The following is a 13865-nucleotide window of genomic DNA, read 5'->3' on the forward strand; positions in this document are numbered from 1 at the left end:
TTCCCTGAATTGTGGCCACATCACTCCAATCTCTGCCTCTGCGTCACGTTGCCGCCTTCTCTTTACTCCATGTGTGTTGAATCTTCCTCTGCCTCCCTCTTATAACCATATATGTGATTGCATTTACGCTTACCTAGATAATATAGGATAATCTCCTCATCTCAAGAACCACATCTGCAAAGACCCTTTTTTCGCTACATAAGGTAACAAGGTAACATTCACAGGTTCCAGGCATTAGGATATGGATATCTTTTGGGGGGTCATTTTTCAGTCTACCTCATGCTATGTACTTCACAGGGCCTCACATCAGGGAGATCATAATGTTTACTTGTCCCATTATTCTCAATCTCAGTTTGATCACCTGATTAAAGTGGTGACACCCAGATTTCTTCATTGTAGAGCTACTTTCCCCGCTTGTGATTGGCAAGATTGCAGTAATTCTTTGGCACTGTGTGAATGAATATCCAGTTCCCCATCAACCTTTAACCCAATGATTTTAGCATCCATTGATGATCTCTGGCTGTGCAGGGGAGGAAACGGTTTTCCTTGACCCTCTTAGGGTCTCTGGCTGCACCTGAAAATTAACATGCCAAAGACAGATTAACAGGAGAAAAGTATAGAGGTCGGCCTGGTGGCACAGCAGTTGAGTGAGCATGCTCTGCTTCAGCAGCCAGGGGTTCACAGGTTGGGATCTTGGGCGCACACCGATGCACCACCTGTCAAGCCATGCTGTGGCAGCGTCCCATATAAAGTAGAGGAAGATGGGCACAGATGTTAGCCCAGGGTCAATCTTCCTCGGCAAAAAAAAAAAAAAAAAAAAAAAAAAAAGAGGAGGAATGGTATCGGATGTTAGCTCAGGGCTGATCTTCCTCACAAACAAACAACAGTAGAAAAGCATAAAAATTTATTTAACATAAATTTTACATGACACAGGAGCCCTCCTAAGGAATAAAGAACCAAACAAATGGTGAAACCTACTTGCTTTTATGTTAGGTTGAACAAGGGGGGCAATTGTGGAAAAGTGACTCAAGTATCGGGGAGGCTGAAGGAAGATAAGAATTATTTTAACAAAGTCTGGGTAGAATTCTTTCAGTCTCAGTTTCTTGTCCTTGATAAGAATGTCTTCCTTCCTCCTGGTACAGGGAGGGCATCTTTCACAGGGGAGCTTCATCTCCTGGTTTCAGGAAGAAAAAGGAAGGTTGGAGTGTCCTTCTTGCACCTGCTGTTTCTCAAATGCCTTTAACTCAAAATAATAAATATGCCAAAGTGGCATATTTTGGGATGACATGCTCCACACTCCTTCACCTGAGTTAATTATTCCATTCAAGTTTGCAAAATAATGATTTTCCAGTGTGATCACTCTTCCTACACTTGTTACCTGACATTCTTCTGTAAAATAAGTAACAAATAAATCAGCTCATAAACTGGTATTTTCTCTAACCTGAATTACTTGTTCCCACTGCAAAGGTGGGATGAATGATTCATTCTTTTCCTTTATTTACAGTATTGGGTGTAAGGAGTTGGTGTAAAAGTTTCCTCCAATGGTGACAAATGAATTCCCTCTCTCTCTCTTTTTTTTTTTTTTAGAATTTTGGTTATTTTTAGTTAAACAAAAACAGCCTTTTCCAAGAGCGACAAAGTGAATCGAAGGTTAAAAGGAAGCAGGATGTGGGTTTCTCACAAGCTCTTGCTCCAAAGCCTGGACATGAGGAAAGAAGGCCCTCCTGGGAGCTCAGGGGCGATTGGCCAGCAGAGGATGACTTTGGTGGGGTGGGTGGGTGGAGCTGCAGCCCACCCTTGGTCACTGGATTGGTCTGAGTGGGCTCTAAGGTCATTTCTACCAGCCAGTCGGTTGACATGATTAACACTATTATTCTTGGGGTCCATTAAAGTAAATAATGACGTGCAGAACCAAGAGAGTGGCTTATTCAGTTGGATTCTGAATCATAATCAGGAAATAGTCTTTATCTGGTGCAACTATAATTTCATTTTTCTTGAAGTGAATTTGAAGGAAGAGGTCATCCTGGGGGTCAATTTCCCACATGGTGCTCCAGGCCTTCAAGATGAAGTTGTGCATGAGGTTGGTGTACTGTGCGGTGGTGCTCTTGATGGGAAAGCCTTCTGTGTTCACCAGGATGATCCCCACTATCTCTTCTGGCTCTGAAGTCGCTTCAGTGTCTCCTCCACCTCTGCCTCCCAGAGTTGTGGTGAGGAGGAAAGCCAACGCACGTAAGCGCTTAAGCTTCTAGGACACATTATCATTATTGCTGCTGTTGACGCAAATAATCAATAATCATTCTATAGTAAAGAAAAGAAGAGCATTTTATTCGAGCCAAAACTGAGAACTATAGCCTGGAAGTCACAGCCTTCACAAGGGAAGAAAGCACGCCAGAGAAGCGTGGTTTTTAGCACAGTTATATACCATTTCCAAAGAGAGACATACATCAAGCATGACAGGGATACATTCTGTCAAGGGTTCAAGGAGCTATTTTGTTACAGATTAGCATGTACACAGTGAGTCAACATGACGCTGACACCACGAGAAGGGAGACTTATCTGGTGTCACAAGAAGGGAGGCATTAATTCTTATCTTCAAAGAGTGCGTTCTTTACTTTAGGATTATAATTAAAGCAGGGGTACAATGTATGTTTGACAGCCTATAAGTCGGGTTTCTGTGGTTCACATAAATTTTAGGCCAAATCAAATTCAATCCAAAATGGCTTCCCTTGGACCTGCACCGCGGCTTAGTGGTTGAGTGCACGCCATCCGCTGCTGGCGGCCTGGGTTCAGATCCAGGGCGCGCACCAACGCACTGCTTCTCAGGCCATGCTGAGGCCGCGTCCCACATACAGCAACTAGAAGGATGTGCAGCTATGACATACAACTATCTACTGGGGCTTTGGGGGGCAAAAATAAATAAATAAAAATTAAAAAAAAAAATTTCTTATGTCATTACTATTGTGCAACAATAGGATGCTAGGATGCAGGGTCCTGAGGGCTGGTCTCCCCACCTCCGTCAGTCCCTTGCCAAGGCCTGAGCTCCTCCTCTGGTCAAGGGTACCCCTCCCCTTTTTTTTCTTTGTGAGGAAGATCAGCCCTGAGCTAACATCCGTGCCCATCTTCCTCTACTTTATATGGGACGCCGCCACAGCATCGCCTGACAAGCAGTGCGTTGGTGCGTGCCCGGGATCCAAACCTGTGAACCCCAGGCCACCGAAGCAGAGCACAGGCACTTAACCACTGCACCACCTGGCTGGCCCCAAGTGGGGCCTTATTTGTATATATGAGTCCAGGAAACTTCCCTGTGGTCCCTTTGACCTTATCAAATGCTTTGCTGAGACCCAGATGCACTGAGACACTGGTGTTCCTCTGATCTCTCCTTTTACAACTGTGGCCAAGGAACTGCCACTGGGGTTGGATGACATCCTCAACGAACCCATATTAGTTCCCAGATGTTGCTGTCTACCAGGCTCTCACCTCCAACAGCAGGGGCATCTCAACATCTCCAGGGATTCCAAAATATCAGAACCAAGCTTGGTAGAGGTCAAACAACACGCGTCCCTTAAATTGGTTAATTGATAGGAACACAGCCAAGTTAGCTGGGCTTAAGATACTGAAGCAAAAAGCTGACTGTGCATCCTCACTCCTCCCTCCAAGCTCACCCTCTCTTAACGCATGCTGAGATCATTCGCTCTGGGCACCACCTTCTTTGTGGCTCTATATTTGTCAAGTTACCCAGAGGTCTCCATTTATCTTTTTCCTTCTATTTTACTTGTTGTGAAGTAAATAATATATACAAAAGTGTATATAATAATTAGGTCCGGGGGCGGCCCGGTGGCGTAGTGGTTAAGTTCACACGCTCTGCTTCAGCGGCCCAGGGTTCGCAGGTTCTGATCCTGGGCTCAGACCTATGCACTGCTTATCAAGCTGTGCTGTGGCAGGCGTTCCACATAAAGTAGAGGAAGATGGGCACGGATGTTAGCCCAGGGCCAGTCTTCCTCAAGCAAAAAGAGGAGGATTGGCAACAGGTGTTAGCTCAGGGCTAATCTTCCTTACCAAAAAAAAATTATCTACAATTTAAACAAGACTAATAAACAACATGTACTCACTACTGAGTTTAAGATCCGGTACCGGTAAACTGTTGCTTGCAGATTTGGAGGCCACAGGAAATGTGATTTCTGACCTCAATCCCACAGGAGTATGAACTTTTTTGTGTGTGTGTGAGAAAGATCAGCCCTGAGCTAACACCCGACGCCAGTTCTGTTTTTGCCGAGGAAGATTGGCCCTGGGCTAACATCTGTGCCCATCTTCCTCTACTTTATATGGTACTCCGCCACAGCATGGCTTGACAAGCGGTGCTTTGGTGCACGCCCAGGATCCGAACCTGAGAACCCCGGGCCAACGAAGCGGAGCGCACACTTAACCATTACACCACCCAGCTGGCCCCAGGAGTATGAACTTTTGTTAGGAATTTTCCAGAGACACTTTTCTTTCTTTCTTTCTTTTTTTTTTTTTTTGCTCCATCCAGAACAAAGACAGAGGCCAGTTCACCCACTGAAGATGAGGACTTTTGATACTTTACAAAGAGAGGCAGCCGGCCTGCGAGCTGTAGTTTGCCAATTTTTAAAAATAATGCATTAAAACATTATTTGTCTTGATTTCTGAGTTTGTTGGTGTTCCCTCAAATTTTGCCCCCAAGGTGCAGTCTTGCTTTGTTGAGGGTGGGGCGGGGTGGGGGAAGGAATGTTCTTGTTTGACTTCCCAGACCTTCTCAGGCCCCTGGTTTTATCTCCTAACTGCAAACCTGTGACCCACTGAAACCCTGATTTAGGCACTGAGCACAGGCTAACGCCCCGGGGCAAATGCCGGCTCCAGGGCTCACCTGTTTTTTCTGGATTCTTGCTTTCTATTATTTATAGTTCTCGAAGATTTCCCTTACTTTCCTGCCAGCTAAGCCTTACACTAAAGATGTGTGTTTAACAACAAACACAGAGATATGGAGAACAGATTGGTGGTTACCAGAGGGGAAGTGGGGGGGGGGCGGCGAAAGGGGTAAAGGGGCACATGTGTATGGTGACAGATGGCAACTAGACTTTTGGTGGTGAACACCATGCGGTCTATACAGAAGTCGAAGTATAATGATGTATACCTGAGATTTATATAATGTTATAAACCAATCAACTTAAAAAAAAGTGTTTAAAAAAAATATTCTGGGGCCTGGCCTGGTAGCGTAGTGGTTAAGTTTGCAGTCTCCACGTCAGTGGCCCCGGGGTTCATGGGTTCCGATCCTGGGTGCGGACCTACACACTGCTCATCAAGCCATGCTGTGGCTGTGTCCCACATACAAAATAAAGATTGGCACAGATGTTAACTCAGGGACAATCTTCCTCAGGCAAAAAGAGGAAGATTGGCAACAGATGTTAGCTCACGGCCAATCTTCACCAAAAAAAAAAAAAAAAAAAATCTTAAAAAATAAATTCTATCCAGAATACTAGGAAAGGGAAGACCTACTCTTTCATTGTGGTAATTTGAGTCTGTTTTTTTGTCAAAAAGGAGTGCAAACCTTTGCCTTAGTTCTTCCTTCCTAATCTTTTTTTAGGCAAAAATAATTGACTTCCTCCTGCTCCTTCCTGATAATGATTTCTGGTTGTGAGGACTGAATTAGTGAAAAAGTGTACCTGGTGCCTCGTCCCTGGGCTTTGCTGCTCAATATTAACTGTTACAATCTCTTTCTCCTGTTTAAGTGCAGCCTGGTAAGACAGGGAGAGTAGCCCAGAGCTGGTTCAATCCTGAGCCAAAGGGCTGGGGGAGGGGCTGAGAAGATGTGAAGGGGAGAAGGGCTGGGGGGTTGGGGCTCCGTGCTAGAATCAGGCTGCTGATCCAGGTGGCACTCACCCAGCTGTAGTTTTAAAAGTCCACTTTGTCCCATTTGTACGAATATGCACTATCCCTTTCCCTTTCAGCCTCCTGCCACTCCTTCCCGTCCCCCTTTATGTTACAAGAAAAAAAGCCAACAAACAAAAAGTTCTTCAACCCTTTCTGTACCCCTGACACATGTTCTAACCCTGGTTTTCAAACCTGAATATGCATTAGAATCCCCTGAAGGGTTTGTTCACACAGCTTCCTGGGCCCATCCCCAGAGCTTCGGATTCTGTAGGTCTCAGGAGGGGGTAGGTCAAGCATTTCTAACATGTTCCTGGGGAGTGCTGCTGCCCAGCTGGGGCCACACTTTGAAAACCACTGGCCCAGCTCCTTATCACCCTGGACTTGTCTTTCCTCCTCTCTTAAAGCACCCACCACATGCCTGGTGTTGGGGTGGGCCTTCAAGATACCCAGGTAAATAGGGCAGGTTTTGTCCCTGCCAGCTATTATGGTTATTGGTTTCTTTAGACACGAATTCTTCCTATTGAGACAGTGTCTCTTTTGAGATCTTTTCTTCAGTGTTTTGAAATTTATTCTTCCTAAGTCTAGGCTAAATGTCTAAGAGGAAGCTTCTCAAAGTGCAGTTCAGGGAACCCCCCCCAGCATTAGAATCTCCTGCAGTTCCTATTAAAAATGCAGTCCTGGACTCTGATTCTAGAAATACTGAACCTGCAGGTCTGGGGTGGGGCCCAGGGACCTGGTTTACAAGGAGCTCCACCCCACCTCCTCCCAGGGAGGAGGTCCTTCCTGGAGGATCCTCTCTCTTAGCTGAGGGCTCTTGGCTATGGGGAAGGAACAAGGTCACTTTCTCACAAGCCTCCTGCCACTTCTACTTTACGAGGCAGCAGCTCATGGGTCAGACATTCATGGTATCATTTCCTTTCTTTCCTCTACTATTTCTGAGAAATAAAACTGTCAAGAAGACTTTGTCAGATGTGCAATTTTTAGTGGTATCAGACAGCAGACGTCCCAATTGCTGCAGACACTAGCCTGTGATTCTTCCTTGTGTCATATCTATTTCATGATCTGCATTAGAAAAGCAGATCCCCACAATTACAATGCCTGTGTTTCTCTCCCCATCTTCCCTCAGATGTGCCCCTGCTTCCTCCTGCAGGCCTACAGATTCTGCCTCTGTCTGTGTCTCCTGTGTGGTCACAACGTGCTGTACTGGCTAAGGCAAAGTATTACAGCAATTTACTCCAAGAACCAGCAATTAGAGGGGGGAAATTAAGCATTCATCCTGTCTTTCCCATACAAACCATGCTTCAAGGCAACCCAACAGCCTCGATGAAGGAAAGCTCTTTTTTACTGAAGAATTCTAGCTAATAAGTGAGGACAAAATAATAGGATCTAAAAATCAACATTTCACAACCCCTCATGAAATAACTGATTCACACAAAACTCATCTGTGGATGAAAATGTCAGTTGGAAGTTTGATGGGGGAACCTTACCAAGGAGGGGTGAGGCTATGGCCATCTGAACCCACCACTCAATCTCAGCTTTACTTCGAGAGGGACCAGCAGACACTACTCGCCTCCTAAGGGGCGCAACAGGAAGCACCCAGCTCTTGTGAAGGAATTGTGCCCCCCTACAATGGACTCTGAATCCAATCAAACCTCAGTTTTGATAACTGGAAATACAAGGCATGGAGGAAGAAGTTAAATGACACTCTGAGGAAGCAAACTGACGAATCCAGAGAGTAGAACGTTCTACAGGACGAATGACACTATTTCCGCATAAACAGTATCAAAAAAAGAGAAAAGAGGGGCCTGCTTCAGTGGCGTAGTGGTTAAGTTTGCACGCTCCGCTTCAGTGGCCTGGGGTTCGCAGGTTCAGATGCTGGGTGCAGACCTAGGCACCGCTCATCAACCCATACTGTGGCGGACGTCCCACGTAAAAGAGAGGAAGATGGGCACAGATGTTAGTTCAGTGCCCATCTTCCTCAGCAAAAAGCGGAGGACTGGCAACAGATGTTAGCTCAGGCTAACCATCCTCACAAAAAAAAAAAAAAAGGGAAAAAAAAAAGAAAAGAGGAAATGGGACTAGTTTAAAAGAGACTTAGGAGGGGGCCCAGCCCAGTGGCATAGTGGTTAAGTTCATGCACTCAGCTTCGGTGGCCTGTGGTTCACAGGTCTGAATCCCGGGCATGGACCTATGCACTGCTCATCAAGCCATGCTCTGGCGGCATCCCATATACAAAATAGAGGAAAATGGGTATGGATGTTAGGGCAAGGGGTGTTAGCTCAGGGCCAATCTTCCTCACAGAAAAAAAGAAAGAGAGAGAGAGACTTAGGAGACATCAAAATGCAATGTGTAGATTTTCTTCGGATCCTGATTTGAACAAATCAACTACAAATAAGACATTTTTGAGACATTTGATGAAATTTGAACATCGACTGGGTATTAGCTAGTACCAGAGTTACTGTTAATATTTTGGGTGTGCAATGATGTTATAGTTATACAATAAAATGTTCCATTTTAAAGAATGAGATGCATACTTAAGAATGTAGGGGTGAATGTCATGAGGTCTGGGATTTGCCTTAAAATACTTCAGCAAAGGAAAGGAAAAGAAAAAAGAATCAGAAGCAGCAAATGTGGCAACATCTTGATAACTGTTGAAACTGGCTGTTGGGTACACGGGGTGTACATGGGGCTCATTAAGCTATTTCCTCTACTTTTGTATGTTTTTAAAAATGTCTGTAGAGGCTGGCCTGGTGGCACAGTGGTTAAGCGCATGCACTCCGCTTCAGCAGCCCAGGGTTCGTAGGCCTGGATCCCGGGTGCACACCGAGGCACTGCTTGTCAAGCCATGCTGTGGCAGCGTCCCATATAAAGTAGAGGAAGATGGGCACGGATGTTAGCCCAGGGCCAGTCTTCCTCAGCAAAAAAGAGGAGGATTGGCATCGGATGTTAGCTCAGGGCTGATCTTCCTCACAAAAAAAAAATAAATAAATAAAAATTAAAAATAAAAGTCTATAGGGTTCAAGCCAGTAGCATAGTGGTTAAGTTCGCGCACTCCACTTTGGCGGCCCGGGGTTTGCAGGTTCAGATCCTGAGCGCGGATCTACATAAACATTCATCAAGCCATGCTGTGGTGGCATCCCATATACAAAATACAGGAAGACTGGCACAGATGTTAGCTGGGGGACAATCTTCCTCACCAAAAAAAAAAAAAAAGTCTGTAAATGAAAAAATCGAAGTATTACATTACTGATCACAAATTTCGGAAAAAATCTAACAAAATTACACCACATCTTCACATACAGTGGGATTATTCCAATTCTTCCATCAGATAGAATAAATTACCCTACCATTTCTTACAGAAGCAGTTGGAAGTAAAACAAACCTCTAACTACCAATGGATGTGGCCCTTATCACCTTAGTCTTGAACATTCTTACCATCTCGTCTAGGTACCGTATTTTTTTTCCATATGGAGGAAAGCTGTGGCTCTCCCACTCAGCTGCAGGCGACCCAAGTTCTTTTCACAGCATCTGCCTTAGGATGATGCTCTTTTCTCATATAATTTGTCACAGTGCTTAGCTCTCTGCCAGGCTGGCCTGGGAGAGGCTTCCTATAGGCGTTTTAGTACCTACTCCCTGCTTTACAGAGACAGTATCCTACTCCATCTCAGAAATATAGAGCAGAGCAGGTTTTTAAATATCTTATGGGGCTCTCCCTCCTACTCCTCATTACACCTGTGAAGATCAATCTGTTTTTCTGTGATGAGAAAGAATGTGAAAGAGAAAGAAGGCTTTGACTGGCCAGTTAGATTCCACAGGCAATAAGCACACCAACTTCTTCCCCAAAGCTCATTCCCAGTCTCACGAGTGTACATGAGGAAAACAGACATGAAATGGGCATTGACAGAATCAGAGACGCTATGCATGTTCATTCCCCTTCATTAAAAACATTAAGTTACAAACATTTTGATTCATAAATAGTCAAGGTGGGTGGTACCCCTAGTTCCCTACCCTGAAATCAAATATTCCACCCTTCCAGGACTTTCAGCAACCCTCTTCAAGGCCAGTATCCTAGTCCAAAGAGGAAGCTCAGCCTCCCCCAATTCCCTGAGTTCACAGTTATTCAACGCTCTAAGCCCACCTGGCCCTGCCCAAGAAAAGGAGCAATCATGGTCCTGGGAGGGCAGGACTTCCTGTGCGGGAGAAGAAGCCAGGCTTTCAGTCCTAACAGAATGATTTCCCTGTCAAAGAGAAGCTGGTTTTGCAAAAGGCTAGGGTCTAAAGGAAGGTGGAACTGTCTTTTAGGCACCTCCAGCAGACCTCCTACAGACCCATGATCCTGATGGCTGAGTCCAGGGCCTTCTACCCCTGCGTACAACTCAGAGCGTCCCATAGACGCTGACTTTGGCCAGGGAGATGCTCTCTGTGTATTGGTTCAGGCCTTTCTCATACAGGACGTAGAGCTGGGGGGCCTGGTCCTCCCTGCCCACACTGCCCTCCAGGGTTGCCAGCGCGGAGTAGCCACTGGGTCCTGGCCACAGCTGGACTGTCTCTTTCCGCCATGAGGTCCCATTGCTGAAGCTCCAGCGCAGGGTCAGGTTCACTCCTGGGGAGAGTAGTAGAGTCAGGGAGAGAAGGGTCTCTGCCCAGGCCTTCTTTAGATAACAGGGGCTCCCCTTCAGACCCCACTGGCAGACACTCACGGAACTCTGGATGGGCTGGATTGGAGAAGAAGATGATGCCAGAGTTGGTGGCTACAGCTCCTGCAGCTACCACAGGGTCCACAAGCTCAGGGTCGAAGGTCACATCACGGGTCCTCAGTGTATCACAGGCATCGTAGCTACGGAGGATGATTCGGCAGTGGCAGTGGTAGTTGTTCTGGTTCCGGGCGTTGATGACGACTGAGCCGTCCGGAAGCTCATAGGGCTGAGGAGACAGAACAGGGCATCAGGACAACCCAGGGAGGGGGCAGGGCCTGCCCTGCCTCTGAGGAAGCAAGGCTTCGTGGCATAGAGCTGGGCAGCCGGACCCTGGGTCTGTGAGTGAATGGTGCTCTGGAGGACAGGGCAGGTGGAGTAGGCGGGGAACAGCCCATGGACTCCTGACCTGGCATTCATCAGGGTTGAAATCGTTTTTCTGCTTGGGCTGGCCATAGGGGATGCCTCTGATCCCATTCCCATAGCGCCAGGAGGCGCCATGATCATCACTGAGGAGGCAGAAGACCCCATCCCGCTCCAGCGACCCGTGGCCACACACGATGAGGCGGCCCTTCCGCGGCTCCCGCTGTTTCTGTGGGAGAAGGAACTGGCGTCACAGAAGGAGACACTGAGGGGGCTCAGAGGCAGGGAAGGGGAACCCACCACCTCCTAAGTGTGAGGACACATCTGGTCCCCTTCAGTTCTGTCCTCGCTCACTGAGTGGTCTCAGAAGGATCCCACAAACACCCACTGCCTGAATTAAGAAGCTCTTTTACAGAATAAGCTCCTTCAGGACATCCAGGGCGTACAATGGACAGATTGTGCTCAGAACAAGGGGGCTCGCCACAGGGGTGCATAGGAGCTTAAACCCAACCTGTGCTCACTCACCAAGCCATGCACCACGGCACAGGCTTCTGTCTGCTCAAAGGAAGGAGTGCCTTTTTCTATTTTGCACAGGCACCACATGGACTAGTGCAGCCCTGTTGACAACCCCCAAATGGGAAGCCAGTGGCAAAGTTCCATCTGCCCTTGGTAGGATGTTCCTCCCAGGATATCCCTTTCTTCCAAGGAATCCCATCTAAGACAGAAAATTTGACTTCACAGGACTTTCTTCTTGGGAAGGAGTGCATTTGGGGGCATCACCCAGACTCTCCACAAGGCAGCCCCCTCCACCCATCTCAGGACAGAGACCTGAATGCCTGAGCCTGGTCCAGGGGCAAACACTTCAGTGCCGATATCCAAGGAGAGGTTCCGGGGTGAGCTCCAGGAAACACCGTCATCCTTGCTCCACACCAACATGGTGGAGGCCACCTGGCAGCCAGCCTTGTGAGCACAGAGGGAGTAGAAAAGGAACACTATTCCTGTCTCCGTATCGCTCACCACTGCTCCCAGGTTCAGCCCATCTGGGGTCTCCCCATCATCCACAATGAAGGCTGTAGGAGACCATGTGCTGCCTGAAGAAAAAAACGAAGAAACCCAGGGTGAGTACTCTGGAAGGTGCCCTTTCCACCGATCCCTGTTAATTTCCACTTCCTGCTAGGGACCCAAGGCCTTAGAATGGCCCCAGGACCCTGTAAGACCTGCTCCTCCTTACCATTCTGACCTCATCTATTCTACCCTTGCTCACTCCATCCAGCCACACAAGCTCCTTCCCAGTCCTCAAATACTTCCCTCCTCGAGGCCTCTGCATAGACCTGTGACATTTGCCGGCGGCACTCTTCTCCCAGGCTCACTCCTTTACCTCCTTCAAGTCTTTGCTCAAATGTCACCTATTTGAAACTGCAACTGAACTCTGGCACTCCCCATACCTCTTGCCCTGTTTTATTTTTCTCCATTGCATTTATCACCTTCCAACATAAAAACAAACAAACACACCTTATTATGCTTATTGTCTGTCTCCCCACAATAGAATATAGGCCCCATGAGGACAGGGATTTTTGGTCTGTCTTGTTCATAACTGTATTCACAGAACCTAGAATAGTGCCTGATACATAGTAGATGTTCAATAAATGTTTGAATGAATGGTCAACTCCTAGGTGATCTCAATTTCCAGATCACTGCCCTGGATAGCTTCCTCCCTTAAGTTCCCTCCACCTCTGGGGACCCAGGCCTCCAGTCCTCCAAGTTCCCCTATCCTCAGGGCCCTTGGGCAGGTCAGGCTCTCCATCCATCCAACCCAGCACCAGCACTTGCCACCCAGACGTCTTTATACCCTGGTCCATGGACCTCCGCAGAGCAATAAACTTGGCCCCCTGATCCGATGAGGACATTTTTCTGGCTTCAGCGAAGGCAAGCAGAGTGCCCTGGGGAGTGGCTGTGATGAGCGGGATGCGGAAGGTGTCCACAGAGCCTATCTGCTTCCCGCTCACCCACAGCAGCTGCTCCAGGGTCACCAGCGGCTGAACCTGTGAAGGGAGGAGGGAGGGTCAACACGAACAAATTTGACTTGGGGTTTTAGGACGACGAATAGCGGCTTGGAGTCGAGAGAGGTAGGGTGTTGGCGATCCCGAGTCCCAGAACAAGGAAGGGGAACCCGAAAGTCTGGAGCCAAACTGGGGGCTCGGAGAGAGGAAGGGGCTACGAGGGAGGAAGGAGCCCTCAAGGAGCGGGGGCATCTCAAAAGGGGAAGGAGCTCCAATGAAGAGGAGACGAGGACGGGACCCGGAGAGGGAGAGGGCTTGACAGTGGGTGGAGGGCACGCAGTCTGAGAGCCGCGGGAGAGTCCCGAGGAGGAGAAGGGGCTCAGCAGCCCGCGTCCCGCGGGACACCGGGCATAGACTGTCCGCGTGGGTCGGGGATGGGGCTATACGAGGGTTGACACTCACCAGATCGAAGTCGTTCCCCGCCGTAGTTCCGAATCCTGCTAGAGACAACAGCAGCAGGAAGATCGCGGCAAATACCGGAACCCTACAGACTCCCCAGAACCCCAGCATCCGCGGTTCCCCAGGTCTGCCCCGGAGCACTGTTCCGGGCCGCTCCGCCATGATCTCTGCCCAAGGCGGCCGCGACCCTGGCCCCCAAGACTGGACGCCGGCGGCAGTCCGTCAGCTGATATCCGAGCCCTTTAAACGCTCAGGTACTCCCAACGCCTCCCCACTCCCAGCCGCCCCGCCGACCTTCTGCGATTCTAATTGGCTCTCGTACACTCCGACTCCCCACGTGACCCTTCAGCCTCTGAGCTAGCCCTTCCAATTGGCTCTCTTTGAAGTCCCGGAGCGCGTGACCCGGGCGGGAAGATTATTGGCCGAGGTGAAGATGGGCGGGCATTACTTCGGAAGAGCCTTC

General features: G+C 48.3%; 1 protein-coding gene and 1 pseudogene across 1 annotated transcript; both read right to left on the reverse strand.

The window, feature by feature from the left end:
- Positions 1-1621: 1621 nt before the first annotated feature.
- LOC147915678 (dynein light chain roadblock-type 1 pseudogene) lies at positions 1622-5455 on the reverse strand (annotated as a pseudogene).
- Positions 5456-9804: 4349 nt separating this feature from the next.
- Positions 9805-13654, reverse strand: NEU1 (neuraminidase 1). Its single transcript, XM_004424340.3, has 6 exons — positions 13406-13654; positions 12793-12985; positions 11772-12034; positions 10990-11172; positions 10587-10809; positions 9805-10489 (listed from the first exon to the last, which is right to left on the reverse strand). Exons 1-6 carry the CDS (start codon positions 13562-13564, stop codon positions 10263-10265), a joined length of 1248 nt encoding a protein of 415 aa, XP_004424397.1. The 5' UTR covers positions 13565-13654; the 3' UTR covers positions 9805-10262.
- Between the last annotated feature and the right edge of the window lie 211 nt (positions 13655-13865).

The sequence above is a fragment of the Ceratotherium simum genome, chromosome 13, assembly GCF_057802395.1.
Source record: "Ceratotherium simum simum isolate JZ-2026a chromosome 13, ASM5780239v1, whole genome shotgun sequence".
Lineage (NCBI taxonomy): Eukaryota > Metazoa > Chordata > Mammalia > Perissodactyla > Rhinocerotidae > Ceratotherium > Ceratotherium simum.